This window comes from Carcharhinus amblyrhynchos, chromosome 7 (genome assembly GCF_965287045.1).
Source record: "Carcharhinus amblyrhynchos chromosome 7, sCarAmb.v2.hapA, whole genome shotgun sequence".
Lineage (NCBI taxonomy): Eukaryota > Metazoa > Chordata > Chondrichthyes > Carcharhiniformes > Carcharhinidae > Carcharhinus > Carcharhinus amblyrhynchos.
The window spans coordinates 63,176,855-63,204,318 of NC_137330.1; the positions used below are offsets into that span (position 1 = coordinate 63,176,855).

General features: G+C 41.0%; 1 protein-coding gene across 9 annotated transcripts in view; it reads left to right on the forward strand.

The window, feature by feature from the left end:
* Positions 1-2,833: 2,833 nt before the first annotated feature.
* ptprk (protein tyrosine phosphatase receptor type K) overlaps positions 2,834-27,464 on the forward strand; it is a 610,212-nt gene continuing 585,581 nt past the window's right edge. For 7 of the 9 annotated variants that reach the window (XM_080192478.1, XM_080192479.1, XM_080192480.1 and 4 more), the window contains exon 1: positions 2,835-3,080. In XM_080192478.1, the coding sequence (XP_080048604.1) occupies positions 3,005-3,080 (76 nt within the window). In that variant the 5' untranslated portion in view covers positions 2,835-3,004. Of the gene's footprint in view, positions 3,081-27,464 lie in introns of all 9 variants that reach the window. The other 2 variants (XM_080192477.1, XM_080192484.1) reach the window with 2 other exon arrangements.

The following is a 27,464-nucleotide window of genomic DNA, read 5'->3' on the forward strand; positions in this document are numbered from 1 at the left end:
TGACACAGTCAAACCTATAATGTTGACGCATTTAAACCTACATTATTTGCACAAATAAACCTATGTTACTGATGAGATAAACCTATATTATCAGCAGAATTAAACTTACATTATTGACATAGTCAAACTCATATTATTGATGCAGTTAAACCTATATTATTGACACAGTTAAACCTACATTATTGACACAGTTAAACCTATATTGTTGATGCAGTTAAACCTATGTTATTAACACACACTTACATTACTAACATAGTTTAGCCTAGATGACTGACGCAATCAAACCTATATTTTTGATGCAGTCAAACTTCCATTATTTACACAGTCAAACCTGGCACAGTTAAATCTATATTATCGACAGAGTTAAATCTATATTATTCATATGCAGGTGCTGTTTCTTGATGAGCATGATTTCATTTCACTCTATCAACTTTTTTTTGCTACTGGCAAGTGTCACGGTGAATAATTGAAAAGTATCTGTGACCAAATGATTTGAACTGAAGTATTACTGACTTTTAGTTTACTTCCTCTCACAAGTGTCTGGGAAATAGCAAAATGTTCAGAATTAAATAACACGAAACATGGAGGTATAACATGGAGGTATCCCCAGTAAGCACACAGATCATTTGAATATCAGTTAGCACCCTGCCATGGTCTAGTGGCTTTATTGAGGGGGAGGATCACAAATGGAAAAACAAGGGCCAGCCCAATTTTTCATTTATTTGTAATATAAGAGAGAAGTGTGGTATATTTTGCCAAGGAGCAACACACCAGTAATAATGATCACATGCAGTGTACTGGTTTGAGTTGGCCATTAGAAGTTGCCCACTCAGCCCATCAATATATCTCAATTAATGGATGACTCTAAATCTTAAGACATAATAAAGAACAATAGCACTAATGACATACTCTCCAGAATTAAAATATTACTTGAATATGGTTATGAAACATTGTGTTTTGAATTTGATAAATTGCCAATAGTTCTTATGTGCAGGCTAAAACAAAAGCTGCAATCAAGCTGCCTGCAACTTCAACAGGAAATTCCAGTTGATTCTGTTTACTAGCCCGAAATAAATTATAATTTAAGTGTTTAAACCATTGTTTGTTTCCATTTTGATTTATTTGGGGTCTCCTGCACTATGTTTCATGAGATATTCGCTGATGTGTAATAAATTGCTTACATTATTTATGTTTGATAGGATTATAATTGTTAATACTGAAAGGTTATTTCAGGGTTCAGATCTGGTGTTCTGTTTAACCACGGTTAAATTCAACACCGCGCTGATCCAAGAGTTTGTGAATGAACATGTATTCACCTAAGGTTACATCAAGGCCAACGATACATTTGAGAGAAACAAAGAACTGCCTTGGTATAGTTACTTATAAATAATAATTATTTTTTCAGAGCCTCTGGTGCAGTGCAGTGCTCATCATAAAAATGCAGGCTGTAACTTGAATAGTCAGGTTTCAAACAAGGCAAAAGCCTAAGGTTTGACTTCCTCGGCTCGCCGATGTTCCCAAGTAAAGGTGGCAGCTCCCCAGAGGATCTTAATGATTATAAATCATCTGCTGCAACTGAACACTTGCCCTTACTCATTTACTTTGTGTGCTTCTGCACAGTACTTTCCATTACGTTTCTGCTCCATCGGTGAGAAATATTTCAAGTGGAAGTCTGCAGCAGCTTAAAAAAAATCTACTCGTATCGTTTTTAAATATATATATGATTTTACATTTTCAGGTGAATTGGAAGCAAACAGAGAAGGGGGAAAGGTGGTGCAGGGGAAGGCAAACATTGGTTGGGGCTTGAAAGGAAGTTTTTTTTTCCTGCACGTTAACTGCATACATGGGCAAAGTAATGTACACATGATTCCCTCAACCTGGAGTGTCAACCGACTGGGGCGCAGTTATCTGCTATTTCGGCGGAGCGTAATCCGTTTGGAAGGTTTAAAAGTGGCGATTTAAATCCGAAGATCAGATTGTCAAGCGCGCAACCATCATGAGACCCACTTGATGGCGGTTTAAACCAGTGTTGAGTTTCACCCAACCTACTGGCAGCTTGAGAATAGTATTACAGGGTGTTTTTTTTTAAAAACACAATAACTAAGTGACTCTGATTTCAGGAAAGTGAAAAGGGGAATGCAATTATTTTGGGCAGTTTGCAATCCGCCTTGAAATTCCCAATCAACAGTTTTATAAAAATTTGCTAAATCGACAATCCACCGTAATGTGCCGAGTGTACAATCGATAGTTCTGTTCCCTATCAAGCTCCAGCATCGACAATCCACAACTCTCTGTCCTCTTGGATTAGCAACAATTTAAATTTCTTTCAGTTTTAATGCAAAGCACACATACTAATAGATCAACCCATTTTCAACTTTTTTAAAAAAGTACATATTTTGCGTCTAACATATGTTTCAAAAGTAATACTTGAATTGAACATTAACTCTATCGATGGGGGTCAGATACGTTACCAATAATTCGTCAACGCTGACAATTTACCTGATACCTGTTTTTCCCAGGCGTTAGTATGAACATTGCATCAGTTTGGAGCTCATTTCAGCTCCACCTTCAAGACCCGAGAAAGAGCTACAGAGCAAAATTGCAGCCACACGCGCAAATTCCACATTTCACATTCCAGTGAAAAATGCAAGGCTGTTGCTGGCACGCTAATATCGCTATAGGTTTTATTAATGCATTGTTTGAGGATACAGTGGGGTTTTTTTTCTAAAGGTGGCCATGGTCAGAGATCAGGGAAAACACATACACAGTTGGGCTAGTGCACACTTACCCAGCAGAGGACGCTCTGCACTCCACTCACTGACACAGAGAGAGTGTGTGTAGTTGGGTGACGTGTGAGCTGGGCTGGGGGGTCCACTCCGCTCGCTCTTTCAAAGTATTGATGTGGAGGGCAATGCGTCGCCCAGGCTGAGGGAAGCACCGAGCTGGAGTAAGGAGGCAGGGGAAACAAAACACCCACAAACAACGGCAATACCACTCCAACATTATGAATGCATCTCCCTTCGTGTTTTTGCTGCTGTTGTATGAAACTTGCGGCGGTGCAGCCATGGAATTCTCCTCGGGTGAGTCTCGGCGTGTCCCAGGGAGCAGTAACTTTTTCACCAGGAACCTCCCCAAGGTGTATGAGTGAGTGAGTGCTCCCGGCCTGTTATTGCGAGTTTGAAATTGACATTAAGGCAACAGCAACACAAAGCTATTCATTAAGCAAGTAACTCCAGTGTGATTTCTGGAGGAGGAAAGCTTGCCTCAGTTCTGTTAGTTGTGTTTAAAGTGCAGGGGAAGCGCGGCTTGTTGAATGTTAGTGTTTCGGCGGGGAAGAGCTGCAGTCGGTCCCTTCGTTTCAAAGTTTGTTTTAAAAATTTTTTAGTCTGGGACAGAATGGGGAAGCACTTTTTATTTCGAGGAGATTTATTTTCATGTCTTTTTGCTAGTGTATCTGAAGTGTGTGTGTGTGGTTGGAGGGGTACAGTGGCTAGTTTCTGCGAGAGGTGACGGGCCGTGGCTTTAACTGGAGTTTTTTGGTCGAGCGGGTTCGGTGTCAGAAACGGCCACAAAAGTGTACTCAGGTTTGTTTAAATGTCGGCAGATATTCGGCCCTGTAATGCCTCCACGTTGCAGCACATGTACCTTTTCAACTCGTCCAGTTAACGCTGAAGAAATGTACCAGTTAAACAAGGCAGAAAGTAACTGGTTATACTTTCGAATCTAGCTGTAATTAATCCAACCGTAATTTAGGATTAGGTAACCGACCTTAATTCCTTGGCAACACAGGTTGGCAATAGAAAGACCATTCAAACGAGGCGTCTTTCAGGACAATAGGTAGATCCCAGTGGTGTGCAATTTAAAATGGAGTACCTTGGTAATGAAAAAGTACAGGCAGGCACTCATTGATTTCCTGGTAATTTTACACCTAGGGAAAGTTCCTATCTTTCTGTCCAACCATAATACAGAGCTTTCATTGTAACCCTACTGTTAGCTAGTGGGAAAAGGAGTTTCCATCTCCTCCGAGTTTACGCACAATGTTTAAACTTGTGTTTTCTAAATCCGGCACCTAACAATTAACATCTTGGTGGAAGGAATAGATGGAAGGGCTGGGAGGTAAGAAGACCTGTTTTTGGAGTAGACCTTTTTTTTCCACATGAAGCCAAAGTGATTCATGAACTCCTCCCCCCCCCCCCCCCAATGCAATTGAGTGGGTTAATTAATGTTACAGTCTGCATAATGCAATTTATTTTTTTAGCCAAGTGTTTATTATATGGAGGGGTGTTGGATACACCATCCTCCCCAAAATAAACATCCACTTCAGGCAAAATGGCTGCAAAACAGCTCGTAAGTTATTTGAAATTCAAGACTTTCTCCATACCTATCAAGGATATTTGCCAAATAACTGATAAACCTACAGTATGTTGTGTTTCTAAATCATGAATATTCACATTTGTTCAGTGGTATTTAGTGCTTTATACTGTCATCCAAAATACTGTCATATCACCAACAACAATTATTGTGTATGATTCAATTGCAGGAACAATTAGGCCACAATGTTTACAATTGCACAGGGAGAGCCATGTTCCATATATCGGCTTACTGTTCTTAAAGTATAGTTTCAATAGGGGAATAAAAATTGCTTGATATATGACTCCCAAGTGATATTCTATTATAACATCAAAAATTGATGTTCCTAGAGGTATGGATTTTTATCTAGCGTGAAATATTAGTGACCATTGAGCAGTAATAGTTTTACAATGCAACAAATGTGGCCAGTTTCATTGTTTGCTTTCTTAACAATATAGTCAAGTTGTCATGTTTATGTTTGTTTTGTTAACAATGGATGTGATGCACAAATATTTTAATTGCAGTAGATTATAGAACGTAAACATTCAATAGGTTGTTTTTAACCTAGAATTGGCCCATCTCATTGGCTACTGGGGGGCATTAGTTCTTTTTACAGTCGATGTAATAGTATTTCACTATATGAAAATGCAGTACCATGTGGCATACGGTCCATAAAAGATAGTGTAATGCTGTTTGTTCGTAGTCTTTTCATTCAGGAGAATATTAATGTTCCTGCTAAATTTAAGAATTAGTTGTTAATTTTTGGAATGAACAAATGAGGGCAGGTTCTTGTCTTGCACTGGATTCTTGGCTTCTCAATTGGCTGAACAACTGAATACCTGTGCACATGAATAGTGGTCGTACATGTGCAGTACTTCAGTTCTTTGTGTGTACATATGAATAATCATACATGTGTAGTAATTTAGTCCTTTGTGTGTAGTGAGACAGTGGCCACAGGAGGAAGGGACAAGATGGCAGAGGCCCTTCACTTAAGCTTGAGAGATCTGGGAGTGAAGCCCAAGCCCCATTTTTGTAAAATGCAACTGCCATCTAATTAACAACCCAGAACTCTGAGGTGGACCTTGGCAAACCCTATTTCCTGCAAGATTTGTTGAATTTGACATGCTTTGTAAAGCAGTGGGCAAGTTTAGCATTGAAATTTGTCATTTAAAATACTAATTTTGGATTGAAAGTACTGCAACTGACCCGAGGGACAAATGTACTTTTTAAGACTCCTGTGGCTACACTTGGCAGAGACAAGAAATGACTTGGATTCAAAATGTGGAAAGAAATAGCAGATTTTATCCCTCATGTCTGCTTAATTGACTGAAGGGAAGTGACTATTGGAAAGATGGCTGAAATGGTAACTATGCAGCCTTGGAAAAAGAGGCTGCCCAAGGGAAAGGGGAGAAGAAACACAATGTGGTAGCTGTAGAGGATTCAATAGTTTAGGAGACTGAAACCATTCTTTAGAAGCAAGAACCAGAGTTCTATCTTTATATATCTAAAAGATGAGAGAGGCAAGAATGAATATGGGACCACTGGAAAATGAGGCTGGAGTAATGGGGGACAAGGAAATGACATAAACTGAATGGGTACTTCGCACCAGTCTACTGGTGGAAGACACCAGTAACATGTCAGAACTTCAAGACAGCCGGGGGCAGAGGTAAATGTAGTGGGCATCACTAAGGAGAGGGTACTCAGGAAGCTGAAAGGTCTGAAGGTGGATAGATCACCTGGACCAGATGGACGACACCCCAGGTTCTGAAGGAAATGGCTGAGGAGATTGTGGAGACATGGATGATCTTTCAGGAATCACTGGAGTCTGGGAATGTCCCAGAGGAGAGGAAAAAGGTGAATGTAACACCCCTGTTAAGAAGGGAGAGAGGCAGAAGATAGGAAATTATAGGCCAGTTAGCCTGACCTTGATCATGGGTAAGATCTTGGAGTCCATTATTACACATGAAATTATGGAGTACAAAGAAATGCATGGCAAAATAGGGCTGAGTCAGCATGGCTTCATCAAAGGGAAGTCATGTCTAACAAATCAAATTCTTTGAGGAGGTAATGAAGAAATTAGACAAAGGAGAGCCAATGGATGTGATTTTTGTATTTTCAGAAGCCCTTGATAAGGTGCTTTACAGGAGCTACTAAATAAGTTTAAGAGCCAATGGTATTAGAGGCAAGGATGGATAGAAGATGGGCTGACAGACAGAAGGTAGAGAGTGGGGATAAGGGGGTCTTTTTCTGGATGGCACCAGTGACTCGTGCTGTTCCACAGGAGTCAGTGTTGGGACCACAACCTTTTCAGATTATTAATGTATATAGTGAAGATGGAATGGAGGGTATGGTTATTACATTTGCAAATAATGCAAAGGTATGTAGAGGGGCAAGTAGTGTTGAGGAGATGAGACTGCAGAATGACTAAGGTTAGGGGAATGGGCAAAGAGGTGGCAGACGGAATACAACATTGGAAAAGTTTATGCACTTTGGGAGGAAGAATAAAGGTGTTGACTAGTTTCTAAATGGACTATTTTTGGAAATCTGAAGCATAAGTGGACTTGAGTCCTGAACCAGGACTCTTAAGGTTAACCTGCAAGTTCATTTGGCAGTTAGGAAGGCAAATTCAGTGTTAGCATTCATGTCAAGAGGGCTAGAATACAAGAACAGGGATGCACTGCTGAGGCTGGATAAGGCTCTGGCCAGACCCCATTTGGAATATTGTGAGCAGTTTTGAACCCCATACCTAAGGAAGGATGTGCTGGCCTTGGCAGGGGTCAAGAGGAGGTTCACAAGAATGATTTCAAGGAAGAAGGGTTTGTCATTTGAGGAGTTTGGATTTATATTCAATGGAGTTCTGAAGGATGAGGGGGAGATCTAATTGAAACTTAGAAAATACTGAGAGGCCTAGATAAAGTGGATGTGGAGAGGATGTTTCCACTAGTGGGAAACACTACAACTCAAGGACATAACCTCAGTGAAGGGGTGCTCCTTTAAAACCGAGATGAGGAGGAATTTCTTCAGCCAGAGGCTGGTGAATTTGTGGAACTTGTTGCCACAGAGGGCTGTGAAGGCCAGGTCATTGAGTGGCTTTAAGACAGATAAGTTTTTAATCAATGAGGATCAAGGGTTATGGTGAGAAGGCAGGAGAATGGGGATGAGAATCATATCAGCTGTGATTAAATGATGGAGCAGACTCGATGGGCTGAATAGTGTAATTCTGCTGCTCTACCTTATGGTCTTTTATGTTTTCTACCTGGTACCTGACTGAGGCAACATGAACCAGCTGGAAAAAAGTACTGGGGAGTATGGGAGAGAATTCTGTCAATGTTCCATGTTGTTGTTAATGGCATACAAGTAGGCAAGAGCCCTGTTTGGAGATTACCAGAAGCTAAATTCAAGAACAGAACTTTGGTTATAATTTCCAGGTTATTACCTAATCCACATGAAATTAGTGTGGAACCAAACAAGTCAGTTAACATGTGGCTTAAGGTGTGTTGTGAGGAAGTGGGGTTATTTTCCATGGTTCCATTCACCAGCATTGAGATGAGGAGAACCTGAGCCAGGCAAGGACCAGGGCTTGAGTAAAAAGAAAACTAGGACAGTCAGGAGATTTTAAACAATTAGTTGGTTGGGGTGGGGACAAGGTTCAGATGGAAAAGGTGGCATAAATAACAGTTCTAAAACAAACATTGTAAAGAGAGTAAAGTAATAATTAAAAATTGTACTTCAGGCACTATAGGTTAAAAAACAAAACAGAAGTAAGAAGTGTTCCACTAGGGCCTCATGATCCCTGACCTCAACAGTTTGGTCCAAACAAGGATGAAAGAACTGAAGTCAGGATGAAGTGAGAGTGACTGCTCTTAACATGAAGACAGCATTTGACTGATTATGGGATTTTGGCAGGGGGTGGTGGTGGTGGTGGTGGTGGGTGCGCGCTCGTGAAAGAAACTCTCCATTTGATTGGAGTTATACCTGGCACAAAGAAAGATAATTGTGTGGCCGTTGGAGGTTGTTGTCCCAGGACATAATGGCAAGAGTTCTTCGGGGTCGTATTCAAGGCCCATCCATCTTCAGCTGCTTCATTATTGACTTCCCTTTCATCACGAGGCGAGGAGTAGGGTGTTCTCTGTTTATATGGCTGGTGCATGTGTGCAGTACTGAACACAGAACAGTGTGGCTACAAAAGCAGGTCAGAGGCTCAGATCTGCAAACAACATTCCTTCTATCTCCTTCTCAAAGACAATTAGTGTGGGCAATACATGTTGGACTTGCCTGAGATACCCACACCCCGTGGAAGAATAAAAGTGAAAGGAGCATAAGGACAGGTTAGGGTGTTTGGTCCACAAAAGCTTTCTTTTAACAAATGCAGTGAGTTGAAGGAGTAAATTGTAAGCGACAGTTCAATTTGGTGTGATATGGCCGTCATTACTGTGGCACAACTGCAAGAACGCTTGGACTGCAAACTAAAAATACTATTATAGGATCTACAGAAAAGATGGTGAAAATGGTACACAAGGAGGAGTAACATTAGTGATAAAGGTCAAAGCACTTCAGTGATAGACCATAAGGGGATGGAGGGAGTTGTCAGGCGAGGGCCATTTCATGAGGGGGAGAGGTCAGGCAGGAACGATAATACAAGAGAGGGGCCACAACACTGTTGGAGGGAGGTCAAACGGTGGCCACAATACCATGTGAAGAGGTGAGTTGGGAGTAATAAGCAAGGGGAGACAGGGAGAGGATATGTTACTGATGGAATAAGAGAAGTAAAGAAAAATTGTACCCCCAGTAGCAGTTATTGTGGTAGTTTTATCTTTCATACAGGTTGAAATAAGCAGATTAGTTCATGTCAGAAATGGAGTGAATATCTTGTGTGATCAGGATGGTTTTCTGCAACAATGTATTTCACCATCAACAGAGCCAAGCTATATTAGATATAATGAGTCAGATTTATTTAACAATGTAATAATACATGTACATTTATCTAACAGTGATCATAATATGATTGAGTTCATTGTAGCCTTTGAAAGGCAGAAACATGAAACAGCTATTGAGATTTTGGATTTAGACAAGGTTAATTTCAACATGATGAGACAGAGACTCGATAGGAAATTGTGCAAATATGTTGATGGGTGGAATGACAGTTCATCAGTAGGTGTTCAAGAAAGAACTTGATGTGATGCAGAACCTGTTTCGACCCTTAAGGGATAAAAGCTCTAGTTTAAAACAAAACCATGGATGATGAGAGGTAATGGCAGCATAAAACTAAAAGCGAAACACCTTTTATTCAACGGATGTGGACCTTGCTGGTTAGGCCATAGGCCATCATTTATTGATCATCCCTCATTGCCCTCAATGTTGTGAGCCGCATTCTTGAACTGCTGCAGACTGTGACGTAGGTACACCTATAGTGCTATTTGGGTGGAGGTTCCATAATGTTGATCCAGTGTCACTAAAGAAATGGCAATATAGTTCCAAGTCAGGATGGCAAATGACTTGGAGGGGAACTTGCAGGTACTGGTGCTCCCATATATATATACTGACATTTTCCTTCTAGATGGCAGTGGTCATGAGTTTCGAAAATGCTGACTAAGGAACCCTGGTAAGTTCTTGCAATGCATCTTGTCAATGGTTCACACTACTACTGTGCATCTGTGGTGAATGGAGCGTCAATCTGCTATGTCCTGGATGGTGTGAAGCCACTTGAGTGTTGTTGGAGCTGCAGGCCAGTGAGGAGTAATCCACCACACACTTGACTTGTGCTTTGTAGATGATGGATATATTTTGGGGAGTCAGGAGGGAGTTTCCTCACCTCAGGATTCTTAGCCTTTGACCTACTCTTGTAGTCGCAGTACTTATGGCCAGTTCATTTCAGCATCTGGTCAATCGATGATGATTGATGTGTGGGGTATTCAGCAATGGTAATATCATTGGATATCAAAGTACAATGGTTAGATTCTCTCTTGTTGGAGATGTTCGTTGTCTGGCACTGGTATATTGTGAGTATTATTTGCCACTTCTTAGTCTAAGCCTGGGTATTGTCCAAGTCTTGCTGCACTTGGACATGGACTGCTTCACTATCTGAGGAATTTCAAATGGCGCTGAACATTCTGCAGTCATCTACAAACCTCCCCACTTCAGACCTTTATGATGGAAGGAAAGTCATTGAAGCAGCTGAAAATAGATGGGCTGAGGGCACTAACCTAAGGAACTTCTGCAATGATGTCCTGGATCTGAGATGATTGAATTGCAACAACAACACGCATCTTACTTTGTGCTAGGTGTGACTCCAACCAGCAGACAGTTTTGCTCCTGATTCCCATTGACTCCAGTTTTCTGAGGGTTCCTTGATGCTGCACTTGGTCTAATGCTGCTCTGCTGTCGAGCGCCGTTCCTGTCTCCTCACCTCTTGAGTTCAGCTCTTTTGTCCATAGTTGAACCAAGGCTGGAGTGAGGGCAGAAGCTGAGTGGTGCTGGTAGAACCCAAACTACGTGTCAGTAAGTATTGTTAAACAAATGCCACATGATAGTGCTGTTGACTCTTCCATCACTTTACTGATGATCAAGAATAGACTGGGGCTGTAACTGGCTGTTTTTTTTTAATTGTGTAAAGAATATACCTTGGCAATTTTCCACATTGTTGGCTAGATGCCAATGTTTGTAGCTGTTGTGGAACAGCTTGGCTAATTCTGGAACACAATTCTTCAGTACTGTTGTTGGAATATTGTAAAGGCCATAGCCTTAGCTGTCTCCAATGTGTCCAGTTCTTGATATCACAGAGTGAATCAAATTGGCTGCAAGCTGACATCTGTGATGCTGGGGACCTCTGGAGAAGGCTGGAATGGATCATTCACTCAGCTGAAGATTGTTGCAAGTGCTTCAGTCTTGCCTTTTGCACTGAAATATTAGGAAAGGGGTATGTGAAGCTGTCACCATCTCCATTGAGTCATTTAATTGTCCACCCTTTCATGACTGGATGTGGTGGGACTACAGAGATTAGATCTGATCCTTGGTTTTGGAATTGCTTAGCTTTGCCAAACACTTGCTGCTTATGTTGATTGGCATTCAGGTAGCTTAACCAGGCTGATGCCTGTTTTAGGAATGCATGATGGTGTCCCTGGCATGCCTGCCACTCTTCACTGAACCAGGGTTCAACCCTGGTCTTGGCGTTAATAGCAGAGTGGGGGATATGCCAGACTGTGAGGTTGCTGTTGGTGTACAACTGTGCTGCTATTAGTGAGCCACAGTGCCTTATGGAGTATTGATTCATAAGCTGAGGAAGAGGGATGCATGGTAATTAGCAGAAAGATTCCTTGTTCACGTTTTACCTTGATGCCATGTGACTTCATAGCATCTGGAATTGATATTAAAGACTGTCCTAGGGTAACTCCTTCTAGACTGTATACCATTGTGCTGACACCTGCTGGGTCTGTCCTGTGGTGGGACAGTGTCATCTGGACTTAGTCTGCAAAGTTAAAGTAAAAGTTTGAGTACAAGTAGTCTTACGTTAACACTGCAATTAAGTTACTGTGAGAATATGATTCCGTGAGTACAGCCACCAGTCTGAAACAGCTCCCCAATTTTGGCATTAGCCCACAATATTAGTATGGACAATTTTACAGGATTGACATGGCTGATTTGTCAATGTCATTTCCAGTTCCTGCGTCGATGCTGGGTGGTCCATCCGATTTTTGTTCCTTTTTAGACTTTTTAATGGTTTGATACAACTATATACTTTGCTTGTGTTCTCACCTCCTTCAAAAAAAAAATTCAATCAAATTGGTGAGACATGACCTTCCAGATAGAAAACCGTACTGCCTGTCACTAACCAGTCCATTTTCTTTCAGATGTGCATATATCCTGTCCCTCGGTATTTTCTCAAAGCTTTCTCACCACACGTCAGCCTCACCATACTATAATTTCCTGGATTATCCAGGCCTCCTTTCTTAAACAAGGAACACCATTGGCTATTTTCCAGTACTCTGGAACCTCACCTGTGGTCAAAGAAGGTATGAAGTTTAGGTCCCAGCTACTCTTCCTTGGTCTCCTGCAGTAACCTGGGATAGATCCCATCTGGCCCCAGGGACATGTCTACCTCGATGCAATTTAGGATACTCCACATTTCTTCCTCAAAAGTGTAGATAATCTCTACAGTGGTCACACACCTAACCCTGACCTCAGCATCTGTTGTGTCCTTTTCCTTGGTGAATACTAATACAAAGTACTCATTGAGGATCTTGTCCAGTTCCTGAGGTTCCATGCATAACTTCCCACCATTGTCCTGGAGTGGGCATACTCTTTCTCTTGCTAACCTCTTGCTCCTAATATATGTATAAAAAGCTTGGGATTCTCCTTGACCCCGTTGGCTAAAAACGTTTCATCGTCCCTTTTAGCCCTCTTAATTCCACATTTAAATTCCTCCCTTCTTCAACTGTACTCCTCAAGGGCTCCATCAGCCTTTAGATGCATAGGCCTATTGTATGCTTCCTTTTTAAATTTGACTAGATTGAGGAAACAAAGAGAAAAGCAAATTGGCAGACTCATGGTTTGCCATAGGGATCGGTGCTGGGATAGATATGAGGTGTGATTGACTCGGTTAGGATTGTTTTCGCTGGAGTTCAGACGAATGAGGGTGGGGGATCTCATAGTCACTTATAAAATTCTAACAGAATGAAATAGGGTAGATACGGGGAGGATGTGTCCAGAACCAGGGGTTGCAGTCTGAGAATTTGGGGTAAACCATTTAGGACAGAGATGAGGAGAAATTTCTTCACCCAAAGAGTGGTGAGCCTGTGGAATTCATTACCACAGGAAGCAGTTGATGCCAAAACTTTGAATGTGTTCAAGAGGTGGCTAAATACAGCACAAGGGGTGAATGGGATCAAAGGTTATGGGGAGAAAGCAGGATTAAGCGATTGAGTTGGACAATCAGCCATGATTGTAATGAATGGCAGAGCAGGCATGAAGGGCCATGTGGTAGCCTCCTGCTCCACTTTCTATGTTTCTATGTAATGTTTGTACGGTAATTAATTTCTGTTGCATGTGTGTCCGTTATGAACCATTTGGATATTTTAGCTGTAGATAGGTGCTGTAATCTCTGTTACAGATAGATAGTTTATATAATATAGGTTTGATTTACACAGATGTTAAGTTTGAACATTTCTTGGCAAAATTATTGTTCTGACCCAAAAAGAAGAATTTTTATTGTATGAAAGAAGTGACCAGGGTGCATAAACCAAATTGAATGCATTCAGCCATTTGCTCATTGTCATTCAAGGGGCTGTAACACTTTTTTTGGAGCCAATCATAAGCAGGTACTGGTGGAACTTCCTAATTGCGAGCATCCAATTTCAGCATCAAACACTTGAGATAAGGTATTGTGCAGTGAGATGCTGAGTAAAGGTCACTCTTTTACTAAATGCCCCCCCAGTACACTAGTACAGCATCCTTCTCGGCATTATTCACGCCAGCTGTCTTGTGCGTTCTTCTCTCCATAAAATTGCTTGCCAGTGGCAAATTAAGAACATAAGAAATAGGAGCAGGAGTAGGCCATCTAGCCCTTCGAGCCTGCCCTGCCATTCAATAAGATCGTGGCTGATCTGAAGTGGGTCAGTTCCACTTTCCCGCTTTCTCCCCATAACCCTTAATTCCCTTGTCTGTCAAAAACCTATCCACCCGTGACTTAAATATATTCAACAAGGTAGCCTCCACCACTTCAACGGGCAGAGAATTCCAGAGATTCACCACCCTTTGAGTGAAGACGTTCCTCCTCAATTCTGATCTAAACTGCCCCCCGCTTATCTTGAGGCTGTGCCCTCTAGTCCTGCTATCCTTTCTAAGCGGGAAGAATCTCTCTACCTCTACCCTATCTATCCCCGTCATTACGTTATACATTTCTATAAGATCTCCCCTCATCCTTCTAAACTCCGAGTACAGACCCAGTCTATTTAGTCTCTCTTCATAGACTAACCCCCTCATCTCCAGTATCAGCCTAGTGAACCTTCTCTGCACTCCCTCCAAGGCTAATATGTCCTTCCACAAGTGTGGTGACCAAAACTGCACACCATACTCCAGCTGCGGCCTCACCAGTACCCTGTACAGTTGCAGCAAGACCTCCCTACTTTTATATTCTATCCCCCTCGCTATAAAGGCCAACATTCCATTTGCCTTCTTGATCACCTGCTGCACCTGCAGACTTGGTTTTTGCGACTCGTGGACAAGGACCCCCAGGTCCCTCTGCACCGTAGCGTGCTGCAGCTTTTCACCTTTTAAATAATAATCCCTCCTACTATTATTTCTGCCAAAGTGGATAACCTCACACTTGCTAACATATACTCCATCTGCCAGGTCCTCACCCACTCGCTCAGCCTTTCCAGATCTCTCTGCAGACTTTCCACACCCTCCATGCAATTTGCTTTTCCACTCATCTTTGTGTCATCAGCAAATTTCGTCACCCTACACTCAGCCCCCTCCTCCAGATCATCTGTATAAATGGTAAACAGTTGAGGCCCCAGCACCGATCCCTGCGGCACTCCACTCATCATCAACTGCCAACTAGAATAGTTGATACCAACTCTCTGCTTCCTATTAGACAGCCAATCCTCTATCCACGCTAACACCTCACCCCCAACTCCGTGCACCCTAACCTTCTGTAGCAACCTTTTGTGAGGCACCTTATCAAACGCCTTTTGGAAATCTAAAAACACCACATCCACCGGTTCCCCTCTGTCTACTGCACTAGCCATATCCTCATAGAAATCCAATAAATTCATCAAACACGACTTTGCCTTAACGAATCTGTGCTGCGTCTGCTTGATTAAACCATTCTTTTCTAGGTGCCTCGCTATTTCTTCGATGATGGATTCTAGCATTTTTCCAACTACAGACGTTAAACTAACCAGCCTATAATTCCCTGCCTTTTGTCTGCTACCTTTTTTAAACAGCGGTGTAACATTAGCCGTTTTCCAATCTTCTGGCACTTCTCTGGAGTCCAGAGAATTTTGATAAATAATCACTAAGGCATCCACTATCACCTCTGCCATTTCTTTCAGAACCCTGGGATGCATTCCATCCAGTCCTGGGGACTTGTCCACCTTCGGTCCCATTAGTCTATCAAGCACTACCTCTCCAGTGATAGTAATTGCATTTAGGCCCTCACCTCCTACCATCCTTCTATCTTTAATATCCGGCAAACTATTCGTGCCCTCCTCCATGAAGACCGAGGCAAAAAACTTATTTAAAGCCTCAGCCGTTTCCTCATCGCCCACCGCTAAATCCCCCCTCGTCCTCCAAGGGTCCAACATTCACTCTAGCCAGCCTCCTCCTCTTTATATACTTGTAAAAACTTTTGCTGTCATTTTTTATATTTAGAACAGTTTTTTTGTTATAAAGCAAAGTTGACAAATTTGTCTTGCGTGGAAGGAAACATTTAGACCATCGGTCTGGCTTGGATTTAGTCCATGTTCTAAAAATGGACAGTCGGGATCCAGCACCCAACCCCTTCCAGTTGTACATTAGCAGGCTTCTGCTGAGATCAATAATGAAACTGCTGAAGGACTAAATCATTGAGATATATATGTATATAGATGCGCATTCCTCCAGAATTCAACTTTTAATTAAATGAAACAGATTTTCAAAATTGCCTGAGGGCATAATTGATAAGAAACTTAAGGATAAATGATTCAGATACATAAATCCAAACAAATTTGCTGTATGGCAATGTTAAAGCAGTTTTATGCAAACTGCACATTGTATGAAAAATCAAACTGTCCAAGACCATTTTATGTTTACACTTATTTTTATATTAACACTGGCATTCTAAACAATTCTTGAATTCCAAAATTATATATTGGATCAAGTCTCAACGCAGGAATTTTACTGTGGTTTTTCTTTCTTCAATGGTATACAGAAAATGGAATACTCGTTGTGAGGTAAAGGTTAATGAGACATGGCTCGTAGTTAGTCATTATATTGTCACTTTTACAGCCATTTTAAATTAAATTACAGATGCATTTATAGTTACTGTCCAGCTACTCATTTGTGTCCTTTTGACATGTTTACTTTAATATTGATAATTTCGTTTTCAACACTTTGGTTCAGGATCAACATCTGGTGACCATGTGTACAATTATAAGCGCAGGTTTTTGGTCGTTGTTCACAGGTCAGAAATCTAGCCACTGAGGCTGCTGTTAGCACCCCTTTCATTATCATCCCAGTTGAAATTTGCTAATTGAGCACAGATCAGGCACTGAACCTAACCTTCCTGACATTAATGATGTCTTATGCACTGGATAAAGTCATTGAAGTGTTGGGAAGCTGGAAGTCTGATTAGTGGAATGCCTTTTGCTGAAAGATATGCTGAATATATGTTTATCTGATTTTTTAAAACACATTCACACTGTTTTGATGCTTTAGATTTTGCTGCTTTCCCTGAGGCTTGGAAGTTATTTTTTCTTCCATTTTTTAAAAATTCTGAGTTCAGGTAAATGCTGTAAATGTGTAATTTGTCTATACTGCCTGTGATGTGAAAATTATTAGATGGTGAATTATAGGCTTGGCTGTGTGATTCACAATGTATTTTATATATAGTTAGAAATTATACACTTACTCTATAGAATTAAAAGGCGTTTAACTGTCAATTGATTTGATTTTCTTTAAGTATTATCGTTTTACCTCTTAGATTGAACGTAACCTCTTTTTTATAAAGCAAATTATTGAGTTTCAGTTATTTTGAAGTATGTTCAAACTATATCTTTTTTATTGTATCTGCTGCCCTGAATGTATCATAGTGTTAATGGGTGGTTTTTTTTTGCTTAACCTAGAACTTAAATTACTTTTTCATATAGCCTATTTAATGCAGGATGTGCTGATCTAATAAGCTGAACACTGGAGTGGTGAGAATTTTATTAAACTGTCCAGCTCGTACTTAAATTCATTCACTTTAATACTGAGAGAAAGATTTATGTTTTTAAACCTTTTTTATTTGAAGAAATTAAGACAATATTTTCTTTGGAGTTGTTGGAGATTTTGAATTCCGTATGTAAATTGTTTGTTTATTCTTCAGTATTTTAGTATGGTAACATTGGGTTTCAATTGCAAAAGTACCTCTCCAGCGAAGGGCAAAAATGTGTGCAAATCGATCAGCCACTTGGATGTATTTACCTGTTTACCCAGCTGTGATCCATTTCCCTTGACACATTTACCTGACCATCTATATATAGGTCTTGTTTTGAAATGTCCCATCGTGCTGGTATCCACATCCTATAACAGGAGAGAGTTTCAGATTTTCTAATACTCTTTGCCAGCAAAAGTGCTTTACTGTTTCACTCCTGATTGGCCCAACAAATTCTAAGCTTAGGTCACCTTTTCTCGTGATTCCCTAACTCATAAATGTCTTTACCTACTCAATTAAATCCTTCTAACATTTTAAATATCTCAGTTTAAAACTTAATTATGAGTGTCACAAGTAGACTTTCATTAACACTGCAGTGAAAATCCCCTGGTCGCTACAATTCGGTGCCTGTTCGAGTACACTGAAGGAGAATTTAGCATGTCCAATGCATCTAACCAGCACATCTTCCGGACTGTGGGAGGAAACCCATGGAGAAGGTGCAGACTCCACATATTGACAGTGACCTAAGCTGGGAATTGAACCCGGATCCCTAGCATTTTGGGACAGCAGTGCTAACTACTGTGCCACTCAGATCACTTGTCAGTCTTCCACACTGAACGGAATGCAAGCCATGTTTATCCAATCTGTTCTCATAACATAGAAGTTTGTTTAAGCCCTGATATCATATTGTTAGTCTGTGCTGCAGCCCTTCCAAGGCCAATACGTTCTTTCTCGAGCCCAAAATATCAAAACTCTTGATGAACGGTCATCTAGACTCAATGTTGGCTCTACACTCTTTCCACAGATGCTGTCAGACCTGCTGAGATTTTTCAGTATTTTTCTGTTTTTGTGTCTGAAACTGTAATCAGTACTCTCAAATGGAATGTGACCAAGAGCCTGTACAGCTGAAGCCTAACTTTCTCCCCTTTGTGCTTCAGTTCCATGAAGATCAAAACCAACATTTCATTTGCTTGCTCTTTGTAATTGTCTGTTAGCTTTGAATAATTTGAGTACTTGGACTCTTTGATTCTCTGCTGCTGCTAGTTTCTCAGTTTATCTTCAGTCCAAAGTGGAGAACTTGACATTTACCCTCATTTAACTCGCAATTGTCATACTTTTCCCTGTCTTTCAAACTTTAGGGAACACGGTGGTACAGCAATAATGCCACTGGATGAGTAATCCACAGGCCCAAGCTGATGCTCTGGGGATACTGATTCACATCCCACAATGGCAAATGGTGGAATTTTTGAATGAATTAAGAAATTTGAAGACCATTCTCAGTAATGGTGACCATGAAACTATCATCAATTGTCAGACCATCTCGTTCGTTCATGCCTGTTAGGGAAGGAAAAGTGCCATCTTCACCTAGTCTGACTTGTGTGCAACTCCGAATCTGCAGTGTGATGTGGTTGATTCTTAATTTCCCTGATGCAAAAACCCAGCTTGCAGGTGCAGCAGGTGGTCAGGAAGGCGAATGGGATGCTGGCCTTCGTAGCGAGGGGGATTGAATATAAAAGTAGGGAGGTCTTGCTGCGGCTATATAGGGCATTGGTGAGGCCACAGCTGGAGTACTGTGTGCAGTTTTGGGCGCCGTACTTACGCAAGGATATTTTGGCCTTGGAGGGAGTGCAGAGAAGATTTACTAGGCTGATGCCGGAGTTGAGGGGGTTGAACTATGAGGAGAGGCTGAATAAACTAGGCTTGTACTCGTTAGAGTTTAGAAGAATGAAGGGAGATCTCATTGAGACGTATAAGATGATGAATGGGATGGATAGGATAGAGGTGGAGAGACTCTTCCCGCTCAGAAAGGACAGTAGGACTAGGGGGCACAGCCTCAAGATAAAGGGGGGGCGGTTTAGAACGGAGTTGAGGAAGAACTTCTTCACTCAAAGGGTGGTGAATCTCTGGAATTCTCTGCCCGTTGAAGTGGTGGAGGCTGCCTCGCTAAATATTTTTAAGACGTGGGTTGATGGGTTTTTGATAAGAGAGGGGATTAAGGGTTATGGGGAGAGGGCGGGAATGTGGAACTGAGCCACGACAGATCAGCCATGATCTTATTGAATGGCGGGGCAGGCTCGAAGGGCTAGATGGCCTACTCCTGCTCCTATTTCTTATGTTCTTATGTTCTGACATGACCACTCCATTCAAGAGCAATTGTGGGGAGGGAAGAGGGAGTGAGACTGACTATAATTTCTGTTGGTTGAAATGGTAACTAGCTTTTGGGTGATCCAACTGTTACTTGCTGTTTTTGTTCTCGCGTGCCTGGATGTTACTAGCCTTGCTGTAGACGGGGTGAATTATTATTTTAGTAACCTGAGAATATCGTTCCAGCATAGTAACGGCACAGTCAATTTTCCTTTGATCTGGTGTTCTCATCAAATCCATCTCACTCAATTTTTAATTTGACTTGATAAGGCCCACTAAACTTGGCTTTTAACGGTTCACCTACCACTGGTAATAATACTAACACTTTATCCCCAATCGCAAAACTATAAATTTCTGATTTTTTTTATCTGCATTTCTCATCACGTGCTGTGTCACATTTAAATGCTGCCTAGCTATCTCACTGGCTTGAGTTAATCTTTCCCTAAAGTTTGGCACACCGCCCAACAATCTAATCTCAGAATGCTGACTTGCCAATTTAAATGGTCCTTTTACCCCACAACCAAAAATCATTTCAAATGGATTGAATTTGGTTGATTCATTAGGTGCATCCCTAATTACAAAAAGTACAAATGGAATTCCTTTGTTCAATCCGCTGAATAATCCTGACCATAGGTCTTCAACACGATCTTTAAAGTTTGATGTCACTGTTCCAACGCTCCCTGCAATTCTGGACAGTCCACAGTTGATTTAAATTACTTTACTCCTAAGCTACCCTTAACTTCCCTGAATAACTTCAGTGTAAAATTTGATCCTTGGCCTGATTGGATTTCTGTGGATTGTTCATATCTGGTTTAAAAAAATAAATAACTCCTACAATCATTTTAGCTGTAATATTACATAATGGAATTTCCTCCTGAAGTCTAGTAGATACATCTATTATGTCAACAAATATGTGCACCACTTTTTGTTTTAGGGAGAGGTCCCACAAATTTAAGATCCTGCTAAGAGCTTCCTCAAATGCTGGAATGCTATGAAGGGTGATGGTGATTAATGTTTGAATTTTCCTATGACCTGCCATGTATGGCAAAATTCTCCTACATCTTAGTGTGAAGTGCCGCTCAATAAAAACATTTTGGTATTTTCGCTTTCAGATTTCTTTACTTGCAAAATGACTTCCTAATGGTACCTCATGCTACCTGCAATATCTCCTTTCTCTAACACACTAGTAATACAACTTGATGAAATTTTGTCCATCAGATTATGTGAAGGTCTCTGCTTACTCATTAAGACATCATTTTTAGTGTAATTACACTGATACACACTCAGATTCTTCATGTGTATGCTTTATGATACAACAACTTTATCTTTTCATTTTCTTGTTGTAATTCTGCCAACTTTCCTGAAGATATCCACTTTGTTCTCCACCTGCTCTTCTTCTTTATCAAATGTCTGGTTAAAAATAGTTTGATAACTGAACCTCCAGTCTCCTTATCTTTAATGTGTGATTTCTCCTCCTGTCTCAAATGTGACTTTGTGATCTTGTTGCCATACACTTGGAAAAATCCCAGATATGCTTCCTGCAACACTTCAGTTGGTTGATTTTCCACTGGCCTTTCAACCATAGTAGGCATCACCCCCACCTATGATCCAGCTATGTTGTTGCCCTGGATAAACTGGGTTCCTGGAAAAGAGAATTTCCCTATTACTCCTAAAATCACTTCACTTGTCACCAGACTCTCTCGCCTCATAAATAATGGAACACGACTCTTCTTGCCTTGAATTCCATTTACTACCACCTTTTCTGACAAGACTCCTTCTGAACTACACAATTCCTCATCTCTTACCATAAAGAGTGACTTGTCTCTTGTATTTCAATTTTGACTTTTTTATCTACTCCTTGTATACACGAGTAAACTTTAGCCACACAAGTAAATTCCTTGAAGTGATCTGGCACTTGCTTATCAACAAATGCCTGAACTAGCTGTACATTATTTTGCCTCTAGCTTAAACTGGGCTTTCCTTTACCACTTCTAAAATCTCCATTGGCTTACCCTCTTCTACCAAATATGTCTTCCCAGTATTTTTCTTAAGCCAGCAATACTGACTTTGTGTCCAACTTTATTGCAATGAAAACATCTGAGGCTTTTTATTTCTCTTCCACCTTGATATGTCCCTACTATTTCCAATGAGGACCCCTTTGCCTTTACTATCCGAGGATTTCTCCTTATCCCAGTTTCTGTCACAAATTATAGCTTAGGTTGAAATTGATCTCAAAACCCATGAACTAACTCATGATCACCTTAGAGGTCTATAAAATAATGAGGGGCATGGACAAAGTAGATAGCCAACAACTTTTCCCAAACACAGGGGAGCCTAAAACGAGGGAGCATTGGCTTAAGGGGAGAGATACAAAAGGGTTCAGAGGTGCAAACTTTTTTCAGTGGTGTCTGGAATGAGCTGCCAGAGGCAGTAGTAGAGGTGGGTACAATGTTTTGTTTTTTAGAAAGCATTTATAGTTAGTTGGATAAGATGGGTATAGAGGGAAATAGGCCAAACGTGAGCAATTGGGACTAGCTTAGTGGTTAAAAACTGGGCAGCATGGACAAGTTGGGCCAAAAGGCCTGTTTCCATGTTGTAAACCTCAATGACTCTATCTGCCAATTCAACTGCTAAGCTCACAGTTCTAACCCTCTGATTTTCTGTATGAGTTCTCACTAGTTAAGTGAATTTTTAAATTCACCCAAAATAATTGTTTCCTTAAGAGTGTCAAATGTCTCTACTTTCAAAGCTGTTGTCTACCTGTCAGAGTTACTTTGTTTGTTCTTTCAAATTTTATATCTCAGACCTCATTCCTTAGATTTTTAAACTTCTGTCTGTAGGCTTCTGGCTACAGTTCCTATGCACTTGAGATGGCTTTTTTCACCTCATGGTAATCCCTAGATATCTTCTGTGATGACGTAAACACCTCACAAGCTCTACTTGCCAACTTTGTTTGAACCAACAAAACCCACATGATTTGTGGCCATTTTACTTGTTTAGCTACTTTCTCAAATGAAATGGAAAGTTTCTGCACCATTCTTATCAAATCTTGCTATTGTTTTTTGTTCTGCCGGGGCTATTCTTTCACTTTTTTTTCTGTTCCTTTTAATTGCAATTCTTGACTCTTTTTCCCGTTCAAACTGTTTTAATTTTTCTCTTTGTTCCACTGTGATTGCCTCTCTCTTGTTTTTGCCACACTCTGTCCTCTTTTTGCTTCTAATTCAAGCTGTTTCATTTGTAACTGCATCCTAGCCAATTCTAATGCTCCTGACTCTGCTTTTTGGCTACTTTAAATGCTGAGCTATCACTGCAATTATCTCTGCCTTTTTGTCCCTTTAAGCAAAGTCAACTGCAGCTTGTATGCCAATTCCAAAAGCTTTGTTTTAACCATCTTTTGTAAACCACCCTGACTTCCTGTATACCCAGGAAATGCTCAGCCACTGCAAGAACCATTATTCCCCAAGACCCTCCCAATGGAATGCAACAGCTGAAAAAAATAACAGGTCCTCAACACCCACTGTCTTGCATTTTTTAAATCCCAGATAAGCTCCCAATTTTTTTTTAGGGTATTGATCAGAAACTCGAACTTGAATGATGAAGCCAGACTAGACCATAATAATTATTTACTTCGGCATTAGTGTGAGGATAAGATGTTTCAGGTGTGATTCTGTTGACAAACGTGGGTACTTTTATCAAAATAAACATTATTTAACAATGCTCTGTAACTATAACAAATGAATCAACTTAACGTATAACTTTTAAATATCATATTTTCATGATACAATCTGCACCTGTAACTTGTCAATCGTATTTACTAAAATCTAGGCCTTCAGATACAGGTACCGAAACTCCGATTTAGTTGTCAGTACTTTCCTCCTTACTCGAACTTCACCTATTCACTTAGTAGTCTAAATACTAAAGCTTTCTGTCCCTCAGTATTTTGTGCATCCTGGTATTCCTTTCTAATATTTTGTCGGGATAAATACAGCCCTGCTGAGTTCATTTAAAGCCCTTCTAACAGCACTAGCAAAATGCCCTGCAAGGAATTCAATCCCAGCTTTGTTCAGTTGCAACCTGTCTGGCTTATAGAGCTGCTATTCCACTCAGAGCCACTCCCAGTGTCCCAGCAATCTGAAGCCCTCCCTCCCACACTGTCTTTGCAACCATGCATTTGTCTGCCTTAATCACCAATTCCTGTTCTTGCTTGTATATGGCACTGAGTATAATCTGGAGAAAACTGCATTTGAGGTTCTGCGTGCCAATTTTCTACCTAGCTTCCTAAATTCTGCCTCAGCCTGTTTCCTTCCCATTAGACCATAAGGCATAGGAGCAGAATTAGGCCACTCGGCCCATCAAGTCTGCTCCGCCATTCAATCATATCTGATATTTTTCTCATCTCTGTTCTCCTGTCTTTTTCCCATAACCCTTTATTAATCATGAACTTATCTATCTCTGTCTTAAAGATACTCAATGACCTGGCCTCCACAGCCTTCAGTGGCAAAGAGTTCCACAGATTCACCACTTTCTGGCTGAAAAAATTCCTCCTCATCTCTGTTTTAAAGGATCGTTCCTTCAGTCTGACATTGTGTCCTCTGGTTCTAGTTTTTCCTACTAGTGGAAACAACCTCTCCACACTCTATCCAGGCCTTGCAGTGTCCTGTAAGTTTCAATAAGATTCCCCCTCATCCTTCTAAACTCCAATGAGTACAGACTCAGAATCCTCAACGGTTCCTCATACGACAAGCTCTTCATTCCTGTGGACCTCCTCTGGACCCTTTCCAAGGCCATAACATCCTACCTTAGATATGGGGCCCAAAACAGTTCACAGTAGTCCAAATGGGGTCTGACCAGAGCTGATTACATCCTCAGAAGTACATCCCTGCTCTTGTATTCTAGCCCTCTCAACATGAATGCTAACATTGCATTTGCCTTCGTAACTGTCAAGTCATTGGTACCAATGTGGACCACAACCTTAGGCTATTGATCCTCCCCCAGAAGAATGCCCCACAACGACTCTGTAACATACCTTATGGAATCATATCCATGGCCACAGAAATACCTACGTGTTCCCCACTATTGCACTTCCGTCCTTCATCCCCTCCAGTATAGCTGCGTTGCCTGTGGTGGCACAAACTTGACTCTGATTTCACTCTTCTGAGGAACCAGCTTCCAAAACAGAGAACCGTTTCCTGAACAGTACCCCAGGGAATTGTTGCACTCCTTACCTCAGTCTTGTGCAGTGCCTGGTGATCACTCATTCCTCTGTGCCTTCAAGCTCTTAAGCTGCAGTGTGACTACCTCTCTGAATGTGCTGCCCATGGAGCTTTCAACTTCACATGCACCTCAGTGACTCCACCTATGTTTGAGCCCTGAAACCTGGAGGTCAAGTTTCTGCAGCTGGCAGCACTTGCTGCACGTATGGTTATCTTGGGTATTGGTCATGTCTGCGACTTCACACATACTACAGGACAAGCTTTCCACTCACCTGAGTTGCCCTATCATGCCTTAACTTTACTTCTCTTAGAATAGCTTTTATTTTATTTTGGATTACTTGTATTACCTTACTATAACTTCACTTTATTTCAGGCACTGGTTTTACATTTGCTGTTTCTAACACTGAGCACTTACTGGCCAATCAACTTAACTTTTCTGTGGCATTGTGGTTGCTTTGTTTTCCCCTTAGGCAGCGGTAATACTCACCAAATAACCAGCCGGTTCTCTGCAGCACAGTAAGGCCATCCACGAGGGCCGAGAAACCAGAAAGCAAAAGAACACCTCCCTCCCTTACGTATAGAATTCGAACTTTAAACCAAATTCACAAGTATACTCACTCTACCTCTATCTCACTCAGGCTGAAGACTCCCTCACTGATTGTGCACCTTTTACTGATCATTATTTGCATTCAACAAATCCACAGTTGCATTCCTTAATTGACCTACACTTATCAGACTTGACAAATGTTAATTTTGTCTCAGATTATCATTTCCAAAAATTTCCCAGCAATGAGGTTAAGCAGACTGGCTTGTGGATTCTGGGTTTAGCTTGCACCATTTTTTTCAACGTGTTGGTCATTTGCGGTTCCCAAGTCGTCTAATGCTACTGTATCTAAAATGAACAGGAAGATTATAGCCAGTGCCTCAACAATTTCAAACGTTAGTTTTCTCAATATCCTCAGATACACCCCACCTAGACATAATGACTTCTGTAACAAGAATAACCAGTCTTTTCTGACCTTTTTCAATTGTTAACCCAACCAGTACCTCTTTTACTGTGACTTTGTCTGCAACAAGAAAGAGGGTGCAGCCACATTGAAGGATCTCATTTAGTAGCTCAGCCATGCCCACTGACTCCTTGTATAGGCTTCCATTGTGGTGCCTTGAAGACCCAACTTTCCTCTTAATACCTGTCTGTTATTTAGATGCCCATTGAAGGCTTGAGGGTTCTCTTTGATGTTAGCTGCCAAAGTTGTCACTTACTTCCTCCTTGCTTCTGATGTCTTTTTCACTGAATCTTCTATGTTCACCTGTATTATCAATCTGCCATCTACCATATGCCTCATTTTTCCATTTCATCTTGCTCACAATCTCTTTTTTGGCACCCAGAGAACTCTGGCTTTGATTGCCCTAACTTTTTCCCCCTCTCAGGATTCTATCTAAACTGTACCTGAACCATCACGACTTAGTCGTAGAGTCAGAGGTTTACAGCATGGAAACAGACCTTTCAGCCCAACTTCTTTATGCTGCAGCTTTTTGTTTTCATTCCTAAGCTAGACTCAGTTGCCCATGTTTGGTCCATATCCCTCTAAATCCATCTTACCCATTTTTAAAAGACAAAATTGCCCTTGTAATTTCCTTTCAAGCTATCCTTGTAGCTAAGTGTATGAGTATTAGAAACTACCCATTTTGCAGTCGGGAAATTGCAACCTTGCAATGATCAATTTGACTTGCTGTTTAATACAAGTTTTTCAAATACAGCTACATTCATTTTTACATTCATTACATTTCAGACAATTAAGTGGATTTTCACTTATTCTGTCAAATGATAATGAAATCTAAATCTACTTTTTGGTACATGAACTTTGTTTTTCTATTAGTGATCCTCGTGTTCATTGCAGCATTGCATCTATGATGGTGATTTATGCCCATTGAATCAAACTTATCCCAATTTAAAATGTTGTTTTGATCATCCGACTTTTGGATTTGCTGGGACGTGGGTGACACTGGCAACTGAATTTATGGCCGATCATAGTTGCCTGATAAAGTTCTGGGCTTCTCACTGAAATGTCAAAGTGCTTGTTATATTCATGTTGAACAGGAAATTTTAGGTTTTCCACACAGTAGCAAAGTGGTAGTGTTAAATGTGCAAGTTTGGGTGGTCTAATTTGAAGAGGAACTTGGAGATAATTGATTTCCCATGTCTGTTTCAGTTGTGGAACATGTGGGAGAGGGAAGTCATGTCAAAGTAACCTTGGTATGTTGCATTGCAGCTGTACAGATTGCAATGTGCTGGTGATGTAGGGAGTCAATATTGAATTGAGTTTCAGAAGAGTTCCTCTGGAAAATGTTCAGTTTATTAAGAACTGTTGCTGCTGTGTCCCTTCCAGAAAAGTAACCTTTTATCACTGGAACGTTATAGATGGTGGAGAGAATCTTTGATTCATTCCCTGACTCCGGTGCACTCAGCATCTGCCATGCTGTAATGACTCTGGTAATCCAATTTAGCTTACGGTCAATGATCATCGAGGTTGGTTCTGATGTTGAAGGTCATGGGAGGTGGCTCAACTCTTTCTCTAGTTTGAGATGATCATAACTTGCTATAGTGACTGCCTGCCATTTATTGGCTCAAGCTTACCCAAGTG